The sequence below is a fragment of the Gopherus flavomarginatus genome, chromosome 2 (assembly GCF_025201925.1).
Source record: "Gopherus flavomarginatus isolate rGopFla2 chromosome 2, rGopFla2.mat.asm, whole genome shotgun sequence".
Classification (NCBI taxonomy): domain Eukaryota; kingdom Metazoa; phylum Chordata; order Testudines; family Testudinidae; genus Gopherus; species Gopherus flavomarginatus.
In genome coordinates, this window is record NC_066618.1 from 45,802,894 (window position 1) to 45,822,494 (window position 19,601).

General features: G+C 46.3%; 2 protein-coding genes across 4 annotated transcripts in view; one reads left to right on the top strand and one right to left on the bottom strand.

Moving 5' to 3' along the window:
• FAM237B (family with sequence similarity 237 member B) overlaps positions 1–19,601 on the bottom strand; it is a 1,214,420-nt gene that overhangs the window by 1,101,273 nt on the left and 93,546 nt on the right. The gene's annotated exons all lie outside the window — the stretch shown is intronic.
• The window catches only part of CFAP69 (cilia and flagella associated protein 69), a 48,177-nt gene continuing 36,959 nt past the window's right edge, over positions 8,384–19,601 (top strand). The window contains exons 1-5 of one of the 3 annotated variants that reach the window (XM_050939534.1): positions 8,384–8,598; positions 12,098–12,151; positions 14,798–14,863; positions 15,761–15,870; positions 18,954–19,030. In XM_050939534.1, coding sequence (XP_050795491.1) covers positions 8,482–8,598; positions 12,098–12,151; positions 14,798–14,863; positions 15,761–15,870; positions 18,954–19,030 — 424 coding nt within the window. In that variant the 5' untranslated portion in view covers positions 8,384–8,481. Of the gene's footprint in view, positions 8,599–12,097; positions 12,152–14,797; positions 14,864–15,760; positions 15,871–18,953; positions 19,031–19,601 lie in introns of those variants that run through there. The other 2 variants (XM_050939533.1, XM_050939535.1) reach the window with 2 other exon arrangements.

The following is a 19,601-nucleotide window of genomic DNA, read 5'->3' on the forward strand; positions in this document are numbered from 1 at the left end:
GACTCAAGCTGCAGGTGAGGGCAAACATTTAAGTTGTGCCCCCCCTCCTCAGCTGGCACCAGACATCACTGGCAGAAGCCCCTAGTCCTACCATCTCACCACAGGGCAGAAGCCCCAAGATCCCCATCCCCACAGTCAGGTGGAGAATGGGAGGCTCCACGAGCCACACATTAACTGTAAAGGAGCCACATGTGGCTCACAAACCACAGTTTGGCCACCCCTGCTATATTTCATAACAAAATACCACTTAACATATAATGCAATATTGCACACATTCTATCAGTAAATGTTCTCTGCAGTAAATAATTGGAATGATATTTTGGAACATGTTCTTTGTTTTCTGCAGATGATTATGGTATTTTTTTCCACAACATTTATTATATAGTGCTATAAAAATATTTCATATTTGTGCTTAATTTGACAGTGTAATTCTGTTAAATAGCGCTATTATATACAAAGTTGATAAACATCACCTTGTTGAAATTTGAATTTTTAATAGGTAAATTATTTTGAGATTTGGTTGTATTTTAAGTTCTTTACTTAGTTTGTGACAATGTTACATTTACAGTGTACTGGTGCCACGTCTGAATTTTGTTCCAACATTGTATAGCATGTGATGTGCCAACATGAGAATGTGTAACTGTATTTTCATTTGTTGGTAAATCACTTTTAAAATATCTTGTACATGTTCAATGTGTAATTAGCTATAAATGCAGCCCTCATAGCATTAATGGGAAAGAACAGTTAAGGCAGCTGTTGTTTATTCTCAGTAGCTATGAATTTCACAATGTTTGAATAGAGTTAGGAACCTGGCTCAGAAATGTCATGCAAATAAATATTAGATAGATTGATTTCTTCAATATGATATTTTCAAGAGTTCAGGTGAATAGACTCAGTGGTAGTGGAGGCATATGAGTCGTTCTTTTCAAACAGTACTTCTTGGAGTACAAAAGTTTTGCCTTTATTGGATGTTCATCCTAGTTCTTATAAGTATTTCCTATAAATGTAATAAGTAACTTTCAAGTTCTCATATTTTATCACTACATGATACTGCTTCAGTTAACTAGATTGCTACCTTTAAAATGAGTGACACATTGAACGAATTTAAACAATGATCTCCATAATCTTTGTATACTGTTTCTCATGCCTTGCTGACAGTGTTTCATAGTGAACATATTATGAGTCTCCTCTGTGCAATACTTACTTAACAGTCCTCTCTGTAGTTGTCTACTCCAACTTTGTCATTTACTGTTTGTGTTGTCTATCTGAACAGGGCTATTATAAATGACTGGCAGTGCTTTCACATATTTTTCCGTAGAATCTGTTTTACACGAAGATCAATAAAAACTTAATATCAAATATTTTGACTTGTTCAAATTTCAACTTAATTTTTTTTATTTTGCCTTTCTTTAACATGCATTTGGGATTTGATTAATATGTCCTCCTGTATAGAGGTAATGGCTGTGGGGCTCATAAAAATGCTTCTGAAGAGCAAATTTGTTTCCTCTGGAATGGGCTGGATGACAGTTAATTTTTAAAAAATACACTGCGGGAGGCTGCCCCATACCTTATTACAAGTATTCACGCCTCTTCTCTTCCAATTGCACAAACTGAACACTGTAATACTAGCAATATAGTCAGTACATTTTTCAGGAGCAAAGTACAAACATTTGAGGCAAAAGCGAGACTGCTTAATTTGTTTGTCAAGTGCTGGTGTTCTTCCTGTTTGGTTGTGGGTGTGAAAAAGCAGGAGTGTTTCAATGGGAAAATAAATGAATAGCTTTTCCTGTCCCTCACTCCTCTCTGGAAGCATTATATATGTTTCAAGGAAATTTATGACAAGAGAGGAAAGAAAAATTATACTTTGGAGTAATCCTGACACATCAAAGTCAGTAACTTAACTTCCACTGACATCAGTGGAGTCACAGTTCACCTGTGCACAAATCAGTGAACTTGGCAAGTTTATGTTAACTTGTATAACCTCCCCATGTTGCTGCTTCTCTGCAGAAGAGATCGGACCAATAATACAAAATCATGTCTTACAAACAATGAAACAGATGTCTGATATGTTCAATGTCCAAAATTACACTTTCACGCCTCTTTCTACTTGTGCCCTGCCTGTCTCACTGATGAAAATTTCACCATTGGTGTCTGTTTTTCCCTAGTTTGTTCAACTCCTGCACCATTTTCTCATACATTATAGTGATTGCTTTTATTTGTTATTTGCATCACAATAGCATCTAGGGGCCCCAACTGAGATCAGTGCCCCCTTATGCTAGTTTCTGTACAAATACATAGCGTGAGACAGTGCCTGCCCTGAAAAGCTTCCAGTCCAAGCAGACAAAGAGTGGGAAGGAAATAAAGGCACAGAGAGGTAAAGTCACTTGCTCAGCAAGGTCAACAGCATATTAGTAGCAGAGCTAGGCATAGACCTCTGGTGCACTCCCTATTAGACTATACTGCCTCTCATTGCTTTATGTAATTTAAATTGAGCTCAGAAAAAAAACGCACTGAAATGGCTTCTCACTCAGAAAAGTTATGTGCAGTAACAACAGGAACCTCTCAGGGTCCACCATTGTAAAGTACCTGGCACGTGGTGAATTAAAATTTTCTGATGCAAAACACTATAAAAGGATAATTATTATCAAACACTATAGAAAGGATAATTTTATTACCAATTTGCTGTGAAAGAGATGGCTCTACCATATAAGCCAGTTGTCTGGGATAGCAAATTTCATAAAATGTTTGTGTGGTTGACTGCAGGTTTGTAGGGGTTGATGTTTGCCTAGAGCAGCTGAACCTCTAGAGTTAGTCCTGTACAATGTTGCTTTCATCCCATCTAAAGAAAGCTTGATTCATGAAGAAGTTGCAGTGAGAGCAAATGAATCCTGGCAGTGTGATATTTGGAACACTCGACCAGTAAATGTCTCATGACCCAAGCTTATAATGTACAGAAAATGCTGCCCAATTTACATATGGTTTCCATACATTTGTCAAACACTACAGAGTTAAAGCTATAATATTCCAGTGTACTTTTGATCTATTTCTGAAATTCAGAAAGTTTAGTTCAGTACACAGAGCACAGGATTGACTGCCCAGACAACAGTCCAAAAAAATTCATATCAGATTTATCCAAGGTTAAATGAGTTCCAAACCAGTAAGCATTATCAAGATAATCTGTATGAGGAAATATAGTTAAAAATGTTCAATAAAAAACCAACATTTGAGTTATAGCCAAAATCCCATACAGTAGCTGAAGAATTCACAGTGCAGCTCAGGGATGAAGGGTGTAAAATTGGCCTTTGCATGCCTAAAACCAGGTCCACTCTATTCCAGGTCATTCTCCTAGCATAATTTAGAGCAATCTCCAATCTACAACTACCAAGAAGGGTCCATTTGTCACCCTAACCCTAGGCTGGGATGCTTTAACACTTCTAATCTTAACCCTGGCCTAGAGAGTCGTACCCTTTATAATCCTAACCCTAGGACAAGAAGCCTCAGAGGGTGGGGGCAGAAATTCTCTGTGAATGGGGGGAGGCAGAGGAAGGATGGGGAATAGGAAAGTAGGGTTGCCAACCTTCCAGGATTGTCCTGGAGTCTCCAGGAATTAAAGCTTAATCTTTAATTAAAGATTATGTCGTGATAAAATCTCCAAGAATTCATCCAACCAAAGTTGGCAACCCTAGAGGGGAAATACTGAGACTTGGAGGGGTGTGGGGAAGCCAGCCTGAGAATTAGGGTTCTGGGAGTTCCTACCTGCTCCCAGGCCTGGTCCAGCCCCTCTGGGTTCTGATCTCTGCTCCCCAGCCAATCCTGGGCCCCAGGGTGGCTCCTTCAGTCCATCCAGCTCCTGCTCTCACTTCTGCATCTGCCACTGCCCCTGGGCATGCACAAGTTTACATAGGGGCAGCCCCTACAATATTTTCATTCCAGGGCACTAGCACCTGCCACCCCAGTTCTGCCACTCCTGGGAAACCCTACCTTTTTTAACAGTAACAGGGTGGCTTGCCCCTTTAAGGACCTTGTGGCACTCTCTTCCATCCTTTTAGCCCACCTTGCTACACCTGTGCAGGATTAGATTTACAGGAAGCAAGCCCACCAATAGGGGGCCGGTGGGGGAAGTAGAGTAGACAAAGTGGTCTGTGGTGGGAAAGGAGCTGTCAGAAAGCAGGGCTTACAGAAGAGCTAGTCTCCGGGCAACCAAGGGTATGTCTACATAGCAAAGAAGAACCCATGGCTGTCCCATGCCAGCTGACTCAGGCTTGCGGAATTCAGGGTGCAGGGCTGTTTCACTGCTGTGTAGACTTCTCGGCTCAAGGGACACTCCGACCTCACATGATCCTATAGCCCAGGCTCCAGGCTGAGCCTGGAAGTCTACACAGCAACAAAACAGCCCAGTGAGGCAAAGTTGGCTGGCACAGGCCAGCTGTGGTTTTTTCTTTGCTGTGTAGACATACTCGTAATGAGCACAGCTGGCCTGTAGTAGGCTGCCTGTTTGGCTATACTGACTGATTGGTTGCAAGAGTCAACAGACCAGCTCTTAAGCCTACCATCGCAGTAATTTGGCAGCTACTCAAAATATTTGCCTATAGTGGATTTAGCTCCTGCTTTGTTCTAGCCTTAGCCCCAAACCTGCCCCTACCTTGCCTCACTCCAAATAACCCAGTTCTGACCCCTGGCTCTGACCCTTGGCTCTGGCATCTGGCCTTAGACTCCAGTTCTGACCCTGAGCTCTGATCCTAGCTACCAATGCCTGCTCTGACTGTTAGGCCTGACTTCTGCTTCTGCTCCAATTACCAGGTACGATTCCCCAATTCCAGATCAGATGACAGGAGCCTAGCAGGAACTGATCAGGAATTAGATCCTTGTGGAAAACCCTGAGTGCGCTTGCTTCTGGGCAGTGAGATTGAAGTCCAAGAACTAGAGCTGATGTTGGGACAGTTTATTGCAGCTGGGGCCACACTGCAAAGAAGAGGAGACTAACAGCTAAGCCCACCTGGGCTGATGATTTGGTTTTTATACTGTTTTCCCTTGGACTTTAAATAAGATTCTCAGGCCCCAAAAGACATTGAATTCTGTTATGTGGCCTGACCAGGGGGCCAAGTCATACCAATGGCCAGACTGAGCCAGAGAGGACATAAGGAAACTGAGACAAAGCTACTGAAATACCACTTCTGGCCATGAGGGGGCATGCTGGTGGCAGGCAGGACCCCAGGCAGTCAGGTGGCTCCTGGGGAGCAGAGGCCAGCAGGCCATTATCAGGCTTGTTGAAGCTAGGACCAGAGGATGATCCAGGCGCTTTCCTATACACTTTCAAGTAGGTAGTGCAGCAGAGTTGGCAGTACCATCTTGGGTGGTCAGGGTGATCCCATTTCTCCTTGGAGAGGCCCAAGGACCATGCATGGCTCTATTCAATAAGCAGGTGAGGTCCTATACCATCATAAAAGAGGTTATTCTAGCCAGGTTGGAGAAGATGCCAGAAGCTTACTGACATTACTTCAGAGTGGACCTATTTCCTCAGGGGGTGCATCACAGGGTGATGGCCCAGCAATTATGAGACCTGTTGATGTGCTGGTGAGTTCCAAAGACTATGTCCTTGGATAAAATTATTGGTCAAATAGTTATAGAACAGTTTCTGCAGATCCTGCCAACTGAACCCCAAAGCTGGGTTTGGCAGGTTCAGCCAGTTTCCACCAGTGAGGCAGTAAAGAGGGCAGACAGGGCCGGCTTTAGGAAGTGCGGGGCCCAATTCGAACATTTTCGGCGGGGCCCTGGCAGGGATGACTAAAAAAAAAAAAATGTGTAAAAAAAAGCCGTTCATTTCTTCCATGTATTATTTACTTTCCATAACTATATAAATAATAAAATTATATATTATGTACATTGCCTCATATATGCTGTTGATTGGTTATTAATGACTGCCATTTCATATGTGTGGGTCCCCGCCACTCCCTGGGAGTGTGCACATGTGTGGGTCCCAGCTGTTCCCTGCCCCTCTCATTGAAGCAGGTGTGCAGGGTTACTGCCCTGGGAACTGCAGGGCAGCAGTGGACATGGGGCTGACTGGAGGCAGGGCAGGGGCTGACTGGAGGTAGGATCTGGCTGCAAGCAGGGCAAGGGGTGCAACGCTGGCTGGAGATAGGGGAGTGCGGGGAGGTCTGGCTTCAGGCAGGGCCGCAGGGGGGTGCAGCAGGGGTTGGCAGGGCTAGAGACAGAGGAGTGTGGGACTAGCTGGCTTCAGGCAGGGGGGTGCAGTAAGGGTTGGCTGGAGAAAGGGCTGGGGGTGTGGGGCTGGGTGCGGGCAGGGTGGGCAGTGCAGGGCTGGTGCGGGCAGGGGTGTGTGTGGGGCTGGTTGGCTTTAGGCAGAGCTGCAGGGGGATGTGGCAGGGGTTGGCTGGAGATAGGGCAGGGGGTTTGGCAGAGGCTGGCTGTGGGCACGGGGTGCAGAGCTGGCTGCAGGCGGGGGGGTGGGGCTGGTGCGAGCAGGGCAGGAGGTGCAGCAGAGGCAGCTGGAGCCCCGGCCCTTTAAATAGCCCCCAAACCCCTCACTATTCCAGGGCTCTGGGGGCTATTTAAAGGGCCCTGGGCTCCCCTGCTTCTACCCCGCCCCAGACCTTTTAAATAGCCACGGGAGCCCTGGGGAATGCATGGGGGCGGCAGGGCTCCAGCGGCTATTTAAAGGACCAGGGTGGCAGAGGCAGCTGGAGCCCCGGCCCTTTAAATAGCCCCAGAGCCCCTGCTATCCCAGGGCTCTGGGGGCTATTTAGAGGGAGAGCGGGGCCGCGGGGCTTGCCGCGCTTAGGTCAGAGCTCCAGCTGGGAGAGCAGGCTGTGGGGCTTGCCGCGCTCCAGCCAGAGCTCCAGCCGGGGCCGAGGGGCTTGCCGCGCTCCAGCCGGAGCTGCAGCCGGGGTCACGGGGCTTGCTGTGCTCCGGCCAGAGCTCCAGCCAGGGCCAGGGGGCTTGCCGTGCTCCGGTCAGAGCTCCAGCCGGGGTCACGGGGCTTGCCGCGCTCCGGCCAGAGCTCCAGCCGGGGCCGGGGGGCTTGCCGCGCTCCGGCCGGAGCTCCAGCTGGGGTCGCGGGGCTTGCCGCGCTCTGGCCGGAGCTCCAGCCGGGGGGCTTGCCGTGCTCTGGCCGGAGGTCCAGCCGGGGTTGCGGGGCTTGCCGCGCTCCAGCTGGAGCTCCAGCTGGGGCCAGGGGGCTTGCTGTGCTCCGGTCGGAGCTCCAGCCGGGGTCGTGGGACTTGCCGCACTCTGGCTGGAGCTCCAGCTGGGGTCACGGGGCTTACCGCACTCCGGCCAGAGCTCCGACTGGGATAGCGGGGCTGTGGGGCAGCCCTGTTCCCGCCAGTGCTTTGGTCAGGGGAGCGGGGCCACGGAAGACCCCGGAGCAGACCGCAGCCGGGGTAAGTAAAAAAAATTAAAAAGGCGTCTAAGGCGCGAGGCCCTCTTAGGCGCGGGGCCTGATTCCTGGGAATCGGGTGAATCGGCCTAAAGCCGGCCCTGTTGCCAGATATCCAGTTTTAGACTGGAAACTCCAGTAGAAAACAGGACCTGAGTGTCTGGTTAAGCAGTGCTGACTGGAAACTACATGTTCGGTTATAGGAGTAACCACATTAGCCTCCGCTCCTCCCACTCCCAACACCCACCCCAGAGGGCTGGAAGAGAACCTGTCCTGCTGCTGCGAGAGGAGGGGCAGCTCAGTGCAGAGACAAAGAGAATGGGCTAGAACCAGCCACGTACCCGCTCTGTGTGGGCTAGTGTGACCAGATTAGGGACAGTCCCAATTTTCGGATCTTTTTCTTATATAGGCTCCTATTACCTCCCAACCGTCCCATTTTTTTCACGCTTGCTGTCTGGTCACCCTAGTGTGGGCAGGGATGGGGGGGATCCTGTTTACTCCCTCCCCAGCCCTGCTGCACTTGCAGTTTACCCCTGACCCCTCCCTTGCTCCAGAGACCAACCATAGCTCCTGCCCCACTGTGCTTTTACCCTGGGCCCCTTTTACAATCATTCCCCAGGGTGGCTCACAAATATGTTTGGCACCAGGCCTACAAAAAGTTAATCGGGCCGGGCCTGTGAGCAGGGTTGCTGGGTGAGAGGATCGAGGTGGAAGGATGTGCTGTGAGGGAGAAGGCTACCCGGGAAGTGGGGTTGAGGTGTAGGGGGAGGCATTGTGAGCAAGAGAGTTGAGGTGGGGAGGGAGGGAAGTGCTGTGAGCGAGAGAATTGCTGGAGCACAGGGGTTGAGGGGGGGATGTGGCAGCCTCCCCTCCCCTCGTTCTCTCGTGTCGGCCACTAGGGGGAGCTTTTGCTCTGATTTCCTCGCGTCCTGGCAGCTGTTCTGAACCCCTGGGGCTGCCGTAGGCGGCTTCCCCCGCTGCCATGGGAACGGAGCCCGGCGTGTGTTGGTGCCCCGGCGCTGGAGCAGGGAGGTGGCGGCTGCTGCCCGGGCCCCGCACTGACGTCGACGTTCACCGCATCTATGATCTCGCCGGCCAGGCCCGAAGTCGCCCTGGCCCCATCCCCATCCCCAGCCCTGTCCCGCAGGGAGACGCGCGGGCTGAAGCTGGCCTCGGACAGTGACCTGCGGACCAGCCAGGTGGGCGCGACCCAGAGTGACCGGCACCGGGGAAGGAGGAACGATCCGCTCAGCCCCCGACACCCCCGGTCCCCTTCGCTCCGCGCCCCGCCCCCACCTCGTCTCCTGGGGGATGGCCCATGCGCCCTGCTGGGTGGGGAGGCGCCTTTTATAGCTGCCCTGAGGAGACCCCAGCTGGCCCCGGCACTAGGGCAGGGGAAAACCCGCCGGTCTCTGGTCCTTTCCCCTTCCTCAGTCATGAGCCCTCCCGCCTCCGCTGCTGCTCCTCGCTTTCCCCGCTGCAGCCACGGCCATCTGCTGTGAGCTGCAGCAAAGGAAGGGGGTTGGTGGGGTGAGGGGCTCTCGGTGGGGGAGACAGAGGATACGTCTACACTACGGGATTATTCCGATTTTAGATAAACCGGTTTTATAAAACAGATTGTATAAAGTCGAGTGCACACAGCCACACTAAGCACCTTAATTCGGCAGTGTGCGTCCATGGTCCGAGGCTAGCGTCAATTTCCGGAGCGTTGCACTGTGGGTAGCTATTCCATAGCTATCCCATAGTTCCCGCAGTCTCCCCCGCCCCTTAGAATTCTGGGTTGAGAGCCCAGTGGCTGATGGGGCAAAAATCATTTTCGCGGGTGATTCTGGGTAAATGTCGTCACTCATTCCTTCCTCCGGGAAAGCAACGGCAGACAATCATTTCGCGCCCTTTTTCCCTGGATTGCCCGGGCAGACGCCATAGCACGGCAACCATGGAGCCCGTTCAGCTTTTTTTTTTTTTTGCAGTCACCGTATGTGTACTGGATGCCGTGGACAGAGGCCATACTCCAGCGCTACACAGCAGCATTCATTTGCTCTTGCATGATAGCAGAGATGGTTACTAGTTCTGTACTGTCTGCTGCTGGTGTAAATTGGCAATGAGATGACGGTTATCTGTCCTTCTGTGCTGTCTGCTGCTATCATGGGTGCCCCTGGCTGAGATCGGCCGGGGGTGCAAAAGCAAAACTGGGAATGACTCACCGAGTAAATTCCTCCTTTATGGTTTCTAAAAATAGAGTCAGTCCTGCCTAGAATATGGGGCAAGTGTACTAGAGAACCAGTGTATCAGAGAGCACAGCTGCTCCGTGTCAGATCCCGCAGAAATGATGAGCTACATGCCATTCACGGGGGGTGCCCCTGCAACAACCCCACCTGTTGCTTCCCTCCTACCCCAACCTTCCTGGGCTACTGCGGCAGTGTCCCCCCATTTGTGTCATGAAGTTATAAAGAATGCAAGAATAAGAAACAGTGACTTGTTAGTGAGATAAAATGAGAGGGAGGCAGCCTCCCGGTGCTATGACAGTCCAGGCAGGACATTAAGCGGTGCGGGGAAGAGGAGCCCAGCATGCCACTGCTATGATAGTCCAGGCAGGACAGAATCTTTTCTTTACACAGGAAAGGGAGGGGGCTGATGGAGCTCAGCCCCCAGTTGCTATGATGAGGACGGTTACCAGCTGTTCTGTCCCATCTACTGGGAATGAGCAGGAATCATTCCTATTTTTACCCAGGCATCCCCGGTCAACTTCACCTGAGGCAAGCCAGGAGCACTCACGGGCTGATAGTGATGACGCATATCAGTCATATTGTACCATCTGCCACTAGGGAGGAGAGAGGTGCGGATAGTGCTCTTCACTGCTGCAGCATCGCATCTACCGGCAGCATTCAGTAGACATAGGGTGACATTGAAAAAAGTCAAGAAACGATTTCTTTCCCTTTTCTTTCATGTGTGAGGGGGGAGTAAATTGACGAGCTATTCCCTGAACCACGCCGGACAATGTGTTTGAACTTACAGGCATTGGGAGCTCAGCCAAGAATGCAAATACTTTTCGGAGACTGCTGTGGACTGTGGGATAGCTGGAGTCCTCAGTACCCCCTCCCTCCCTCCATGAGCGTCCATTTGAGTCTCTGGCTTCCCATTACGCTTGTCACACAGCACTGTGTAGCCTGTAGATTTTTTTTTCAAACGCTTTGGCATTTCGTCTTGTGTAACGGAGCTTTGATAGAACAGATTTGTTTCCCCATACAGCGATCAGATCCAGTATCTCCCGTATGGTCCATGCTGGAGCTCTTTTTGGATTTGGGACTGCATTGCCACCCGTGCTGATCAGAGCTCCACGCTGAGCAAACAGGAAATGAAAATCAAAATTTTGCGGGGCTTTTCCTGTTTACCTGGCCACTGCATCGGAATTCAGATTGCTGTCCAGAGCGGTCACAGTGGTGCACTGTGGGATACCGCCCGGAGGCCAATACCATCAATTTGTGGCCACACTAACCCTAATCCGATATGGTAATACCGATTTTAGCGCTACTCCTCTCTTCGGAAACCAATTTAAAGAGCCCTTTATATCGATATAAAGGGCCTCGTAGTGTGGATGGGTACAGCATTAAATCGGTTTAACGCTGCTAAAATTGATTTAAACGCGTAGTGTAAACCAAGCCAGACAGACAGTCCTGAATCCGTTTCCAGCTGGTTCGTGTTTGCGGGGTTGTTGCTTGCTTTGACCAAATGAAAGCTTGGCTTTTGTACAAGGGGATGGCATTTGCCCACGGAAGGATCCTGCTCGTCCTAAGTGGACTTTTCCATTTAAAAAAAAAATCTAGTTTGTATGGTTGCGATGAAGATTGAAGCACATGTAAATTGGTTCAGTGCTGCATCTGGGTGTGTGTTACCAAATTAATTCCCTGCCATTGTAGGGGCCTGAGGCACATGCTAGTTTAGTCTTATAAGGGCTGTAACACTTCAGTTTAATCCAGGGGTAACTGGTGGGGTTTAGTGGCCTGTGATGTGCAGAGGGTCAGACTAGACTGTCTTTTTCTGGTGGTCTCTTTTGGCATCAAACTCAATCAATACAAAATGGGAAATGACTGCCTAGGAAGTAATACTGCAGAAAGGGATAGGTTGTAGAGGTGGTATGGGTAGAGGAAATGCAAATGGAAATCTGAGACTTCTATCCAGGCATTTATATAAAATCAGAAGAAAGCTCTATATTTTGAATTATTATTATTATTATTATTTATTATTATTGAAACTTCAAAACCACTAGCGACTCAGGGCTTGTCTTCACCGTGGGCTAAATCAGCACTGTTGCAATTGGTGCAGCGGCGTGGATTTATCAGGTCTGGTGAAGATGGGAGTGCACTCTCCTGTCAACTTCAGTACTCCACCCCAACAAGAGGCGGAAGCTATGTCGATACGAGAGTGTCTTCCGTTGACATAGCACGGTGTAAACACCTCAGTAAGTCTATGTAAACTACATCAACATCGGTTATGTAAATTATGTAACTAAAATTGCTTAACTTACATCAATTTATCCTGTAGTGTAGACAAGGCCTGAGTCTCATTATCTATGATATCCCTCACACCCCTCACTAGAATTAGCCTCAAAATTTAGGTCCTTATTCATATTTAGTATTGTTCAATTTTAGCATTTTTAAATATTGAAAAAAATTAAGAACTATATTTGTTTGTATTCAGTTGAAGTCTGTGGACCTTAATCGTGTCATCAAACTACTTGAAGAGTCCAACTCGGTAAGTACAACATGAGGAAAAAGGCTTGTGTTACATTTTACAAGGGTAATAATAAAATACATGTTACAATTAAATACACAAATAAACTTAAGAGGGCCAGATATTGAGCCCCAGTGGTCAGGACTACAAATTCCCCAAAGTGGAAGAATTATACTGGTAGAATTATGAATTAGTCTTTCTTTGAAGATATTCAGTGTCAAGGAGCAATGGTACCCATGAACATTTGTGTTAAATATTCATTCATGAGCCTGAATATGGACTTCCACAAAAAAATTGTTGCAAATGTGTAGATTATAGAATCCAGGTGGGCAAATGACACAGTGTTGGTGTGCAATTGACTGTCCAAAATAGCAACTTTAGATTGTGAAACCCAACACTAAGAAAGTAGTTACAACATCTAGAACTGTTTAAAGCTTGTCAGCATGTATGTAATCGCCCATATTAACTGCTAACATTTCTCTAGGGGCTTGAATTGGAGGAGGGAGAACATTTATAAAGCTCAGGAGTCAAGAACAAATGGGACTAAATAGACACACAGAAAAACAGTAGCAGTTATAGCCTGGACCTCAAAAGACTATTTTGGTCTCTGTGGGAAGATTGGACAAATCAGATACACAAGAATGATAAAAGTGTGATTGTAAAAACATAATAATTTATAGTCTTTAAGCAACAGCTTCATGGAACATATCAAATTGATGGTTAAAAAAAAATTAAGAAGAGTCAGTCTTTCTCTCTTGTTTTCTTTATGATATACAGCTGAAAGAGTAAGCTGTGCATGATCTTCATAAAAATATTTTTGTGAGGTTGTGTGCTGCACCTCCAGGAGGCAAAGCACACATAGGTACAACATGGAGAAGGAGGCCGTCAGATTCTGGGCTGGTGAGTGGGCTGAAATAACTGCTGGTCTAATTTAGAGCAACTCCTTGGCTACTCTAAATTAGCTGTGCCTAGTGGCAAAGAAGCCCAAAATGGCCACAGTGGAGTGTTCTACAGTGCCACTATTGACATGTCCTGACATACCCTTAGTCCCCTTTCCAGCACTGCCCCTTTACCAGACCTGTACAGTGCTGACATTGAGAGATTCTCGGCTGCAAAGGGAGATTTTATGCAAGATATGGGAACTGTAGCAAAGGAGAGAATTTGGACAGTTCTAGAAAATGAGCTCTATTAAAAAACTGGCCGGTATCAAAAATGGTGCTTCAGAAGAATGGAAAAATTAGGGGCTTGTATGCAGGAGGGATCACCTCAGTAGGAGTACAGATAATGGGAACTGCAACTCCAGATTGGAACTCTTGTCCATTTAATTCACTATCTTTCCAGTAGTAGTGGGCAGTGGTTAAGAAGATGCAGAGGACAAATACAATCTTGCCTGGCTCGTACCCATTCAGAGTGCTGCTGCAAGGCTCACTTTTCCAGCTCGTCGTCTTGACCATGTAATTCCTCTCTTTGCATCCATCCACTGGCTCTCTTTTCTTCATTACATCAAACTTAAGCTGCTTGTTTTCATTTCTAAGGTCCATCAGGACTTATGTCTAACCAACTTAGTGCTTCTCATATGCTATCAAGTTGTCGATGCTCACCTCCAGTTGGCCAGTGACACCAGTCTCCATCACCACGTGTTAAATTTTCAAACAAGCTTTCTCCCACGCTGCCTCTTATGATTTGGAGGCACTCTCCCTAAACATTTACAAAGCGACCTCATTATTCTCTTTCAAATCCCTCCTTAAAATTCTCCTTTGTATGATGCCCATCAAACACTTGATAGTTGGTGTGTTGTGACTGCTGCCTATCGTACTGACGAATATTGTCTCGTTTCCTTGTACTCTTCCATCGGTCTGTCTGTTTCCACCAGTTGTCTCTTGTCTTAGATTGTAAGCTTTTTGGTGCAAGATCATCATTTTGTTGTTTGTGTATAGTATCTAGCACACTGGGGGCCCTGCTCCATGATTGGGGCTCCTAGGTACTAGGTACTATTACAGTGCAAATAATGAATAATAATTAATTGTTTAAAAGGGATGGAATGGCCTCAGGGGAAGAGAGAATACATTTCTGGGGCTTCATATGTAAGGAGTGAGAATATATTAAGAGTCCAAAACAGAAGTTGCCAGTGAAGGCAGACAAAGAACATCAGACTGGTGCATAAACTACTTAATGTGGCATTAGACATTTTCATAACAACAATTTGTGATGCCACAGATATAATACAACATTTCTGAATAAATCTATCCCATGTCAATGCATCTTTAATTACATCAGTATGCCTAATTTTAAAATAAAAGTGCCATGCCATACCATACTTTCATACAGGCACTATACCAATAGTGATGGCGTACTGCTTCACTTATCAGACAACCCTATAGTGTTGTCAGATGCTTTAATCCAGTGAGCCCACATGTTCAACCAAAATATCCACTACTAAAAGACTGCAAGATTATAGGAATGTGTTCTGTGCATTTAAAAATATATAGTTAGATCAAGAAACTAATCCTGCTGCTGAACACTTTCAGAATTTCATAGTATCTTGTGACTTTTTAATCTATTTTTCCACTTGCACTTGAACTCGAAATGAAATAGAACAAGATTATTTAAGGTTTTAAAGGCACACTGCAATTTAAAATTAAGGTTTTTTTCTTTTTTTGTTTTAAGAATGATAAGGAGGAAAGACAGCTAGAAACTCTCAAGAAAGTGATGAAGCAGTATGAGACTGGTCTTGTATCCTTTTTTTTCCCTCCTCCACGGAAACTACAGTTCAAATAAGATGTGGTATTTTACATTTTTTTAATATTTTTGACTTTTCAGCAAAGTGGCTTATCATTGGCTACATTTCTCAGAGATGTATAGCTTTCCCTGATAGCGTCAGTGGTTCACTGATGATTTAATCACTGGCTTAGAGAAGGCCTTCTATGCACACCTATCGTTGGTAGGGTAGCTTGGGTAAGAAATATTCTTTGGATGCTTGGGGCTACCTGCTTCAAAACAGAATAGAAAAATCTCAGTATGCAACAACATAGAAAAATGTAGATAAGGCTATACAAACTTCCATGTAATTTCAGCTTTTACAACTCAGTACAGATGTGGTATCTAAGTGCTATATTGATTAATACTTAAGAAATGCAGATAAGAACAACAATGACTAGTGGGCATAAGGTGACATTTAAACAAAACCAAATCTGGATTAATTGGCTGGACACTTTTTTATATAAACAGTGCCGGTTGTATGTAACAAATTTCTAGAAATGACAGGTGAGACTAGGTATAAAGATTACCTCACAAATGTGTATTTGGTTCACATTTTCAAAGTTGAGTGCCTAAAGTTAGACATATAAACCCATATTTAGGCATACTTTTCAGTGGTGTTTAGTGCCCACAACTCCCATTGATTTCACTGGGTAAGAGAGCTCTGGTGCTTCACACATTTGAAAATCAGGCTGCTTATAGTTACTGTACCTAAATAGGGATTTATGTGCCTAATTTTAGTTATCCAAATCTGACCGTGTTGGACTAGAGTATTTCATTTTGAAAATAAAGTATATTACAAGAAATAAGTTCTGTTTTTTTCTCATTCTCAGGTGTTCTGACAGTCTAATTTCCTTAACTGAACATTAAAAGCCTCTTAAGGATTTAGCACAAATATTTAAAATTCTTAACCTATGTGCAGAAAAAATTCAGGACCAAGACGCTTTCATAGAGCCTACATGTGAAATTCTTAAATTATGCGGGTAAGTACATCAGTCTTTAATAAAAAATAGCACTGAGGACTTATATAAGTGCTATACAAATATTAAGTGATTTTTGCAACACCCCTATGAGATGACTAGGCATACACTGGTTCGCCTTCCTTCCCTTTTATAAACTGATTTTCTTTGTGTGTGATTGCTGTAGACACAAAAAGGCCGTTTTTAGTAGTTCAGTGACTGTAGAACTACTTATTGCTGCACTCAGGACAGTATTATAATTAACCCCTGGATACCAGAAAGCAGGATTCCCACAGGTGTCTCATTGCCTGCAATGGGGTGTTCTGGGACTATTGGCCCCCAAGAGATTAAACAATAAGTCTTGTTAAAGTGTGTTTTGTTGTTTCAAAATGCTCTCCCGGTGACTTAAAAACCTGAGATGAAGCAAAGGGACAGTAACAACTTTAGGTAAGCTTTATGAAGTGATAAACTTTAGGTCAATTTATTTGGGAGGTTAGAATACAAAAACAATTTGAGGGTTTTGTTTTGGTTTTGTCGATTTTAATGTACTTTAGAATTTAACGTTTAATTGTGAGGGCTTTTTAACATCTTCATTGCCATACTACTCTACATTATTTTCAAATCAGAATAAATATCATTCATTTTTTGTTTGTCAGTACTGTCCTTTTGGTTTGAAAATTACAGCCATAATAATGATTATATAGAAGACTTTCCCTTAACTTTTTTGATAGGTCGTTTTCAGCTGATATGTATAGTAGTGATACAACATTGCAACTGAACTTATTACTTCTCTGAGCATAATTATTTGTGCTGCTTTGCTGCCCCACAGTGGTTAACGAGAGAGTACATCATGAAGTTTTCAAGTTTATGTGTATGGCAGCAGCATGGCAAAACTTTGCAGTGAAGGTGTAAGGTCCATACAACATAGTATCAGTTCAAGTGAGAAGTAAATTGTCACCTATTGTAGAGTTCAGAAATGATACTAGTTTCTGCAGTGAATGTATGGATATAGCTTTGGACCTCAGTTCTTTGCTTTAATATTTGTCTGATAGGGATGTTTCCACACTTCAGTGCTTTTACAGATAAGAAGGAGAAGCCAATAAATAGACTAGGTGTTACTTGGAAGTTCCTTTTAGCAGCTGGTCCTGTCTCTCCCATAATTTTCCACTCTTCCACCACTATCTTTATTTCTTTGCCTATCTTGTTCACACTTCTTTCTTTCTCACCTTTTCTGTCTCTTTCTCCCCATTTGTCCCATTATTTTCTCTCTCCCTTCTTTTCTTCTGGCTCTGCTACTGATACCAACAGGTGATCTTCCCCCTTCTTAACCCGCTCTCCAGAAAACCTACAGCAAAGCTGTGCGTGCACTACAGTGTGTCGTGAACGGAGCATAACATCTAACTATTTAATTGAATATGAGGGCAATTTTAGAGCATGTATTTATTACATAAACTCTATGCTCATAGCATCTGAGTGAATTTATCTGAACAATACCCCAATTTAAAGAGAGAATCTGACTCCAAGTAACCTAAATACAACTAATAGTTATATTTTTCCATATTGCTAGCTGTCCTGCCTAGGGTTCGGTTCAGTGGTGAGCTGGAGCCAGATTGCACTGGTTCGTGGGAACCAGTTGTTAAATTTAGAAGCCCTTTTAGAACCTGTTGTCCTGCGTGGGGCAACCAGTTCTAAAAGGGCTTTTAAATTTAACAACCGGTAAGTTGAAGTGACCCAGGAGCATAGCTGGGGCTCCCCCTGAGCACATTATCCAAAAGTGGCACTTTAGGCACTGACCCCATGGGTGCTCCAGCTCCGTGCCCCACCCCCCGACCCCAGCTGACCTCTGCCTCCTCCCCTGAACACTCCGCCCTGCGTCTCCCCCTCCCCCTCCCCGCAAATCAGCTGTTCGCGCAGGAAGCCTGGGAGGGTGGAGAAGTGGTGTGGCAGCTTCACACTCAGGCCCAGGGAGGTGGAGACGGAGTGGAGGTGAGCTAGGGCGGGGGGCGCGAGGAGGGCCACAGCAGGTAACCTGGGGGGGGGCCGCAGGTGAACCGCTCCCCAACCCAGCTCACCTCCGCCTCCCTGGGCCTGAGCACGAAGCCACCGCACCGCTTCTCCGCCCTCCCAGGCTTCCTGCACGAACAGGTGATTCGCAGGAAGCAGGGAGCTGCAAGCTCGGCCTGACCCGGTGCTCCAGGTGCTGTATGGTGGCGGAGTGGCCCGGCTCCAGCTGAGTGGCGCAGCTGTAGTGATGCTAGCCACCTCCAGGCAGCGCAGTAAGGGAGCGGGGGGGGGGTGTTGGATAGGGCAAGGGAGTTCAGGGGGGGTGGTCCGGCGTGGGGAGGTGGTTAGGGGTCGGAGCAGTCAGAGGGTGGGGAACAAGGGGGTTGAATGTGGGCAAGGGTCCCAGGGGAGCAGTCAGCAAGGAGGGGGAGGGTTGGATGGGGCAGTCAGGGGCAAGGGTCCCAGGAGGCCATCAGGAATGAGATGGGGTTGGATGGGGTGGCAGAGGGTAGTCAGGGGACAGGGAAGAGGGGTGGATGGGGCAGGGATCCCGGGGTGGCATCAAGGAACGTGGGGGGTTGGATGGGCCATGAGTCCCAGGGGCAGGGCCGGGCCATGACCCCCTTGTGGGGTGAGGAGGGGACCGGTTGTTAAGATCTTAGCAGCTCATCACTGGATCGATTCCTTTTCCCCCATCTGTGGTGAGCATGTCTGTTCATAGCCTGCCTCTGGCATATGACTAATGTCACCCCAGTTACTGATCTTAATCTTCCATACTTAAATGAGATTTGTTTGCTGGGATTATTTCCTGGTTTACCAAATATGAATTACTACAATGATACCTGTAGGCATTTGCTTCTACCAGCCAAAAAATTAGTTGCTAGATCATGAAAGTAAACATTTTGTTCTGGGATCAGTGTCTGCAAAGAATATACTTGAGGACAGTTTTTCCAAGACATCTTCAAGGAATTTCATAGGATAGAACATAAGATATTGATTTTTCTATCAGATGTTGGCACCAACATGAACAGGTTTTGATTAATCTGTTTTTTCTGCTGTGTTCTAATGATAGTTATAATAACTTGCTTGTTCAATTTTTGCAGGTTACCATTTTTAAAGAAGAAATTATCTGATGAAGTCAACTACACCCCAGTTACTTTAGAATCAATTGCACAATTGGGTAAGTTAGATTGCTGTGCTTCAATGCCCTCCAGGATAATAAAAAGAACCACAATTATCTTCTCAGATGTAGCTTAGAATTTATATGATTTTTGTTACGTACTTATAATTACAAGTTCTTGCTACCTCCTGAGTCAGTCAACATTCTGAATTTCCCAGCATTCAGAAGCATTTCTACTTTGCTGTGAACTTCATCTGTGCAGCTGTGAGAATATTGGAGAATCCTAATTGGCTGATTAGCCAATGAGGTTTCTTTCTGCCTAGTGAGAGAGGCTCCCCACCAGAGGTAGCCCAGGAGAGCTCAAGAAATAAACCACTATTACTCTTGTAGCCTGATCCACTGTCCGATTTCATTTTGCTTTGAGAATCTGAACTATTATACTTGAGTTTTTCAAAGAACACCACCATCACAAGCTCTGTGGGTCAAGAGAGCATGGGGTCTTGATTATCCAATAGCGACGGTAATGAGAAGACGAATAGCAGGTCAGCAAGTGGGCAGGGCCGCCCGAAGGGCGGAGGCAAGTGGGGCAATTTGCCCTGGACCCTGCAGGGGCTCCCACGAGAGTTTTCAG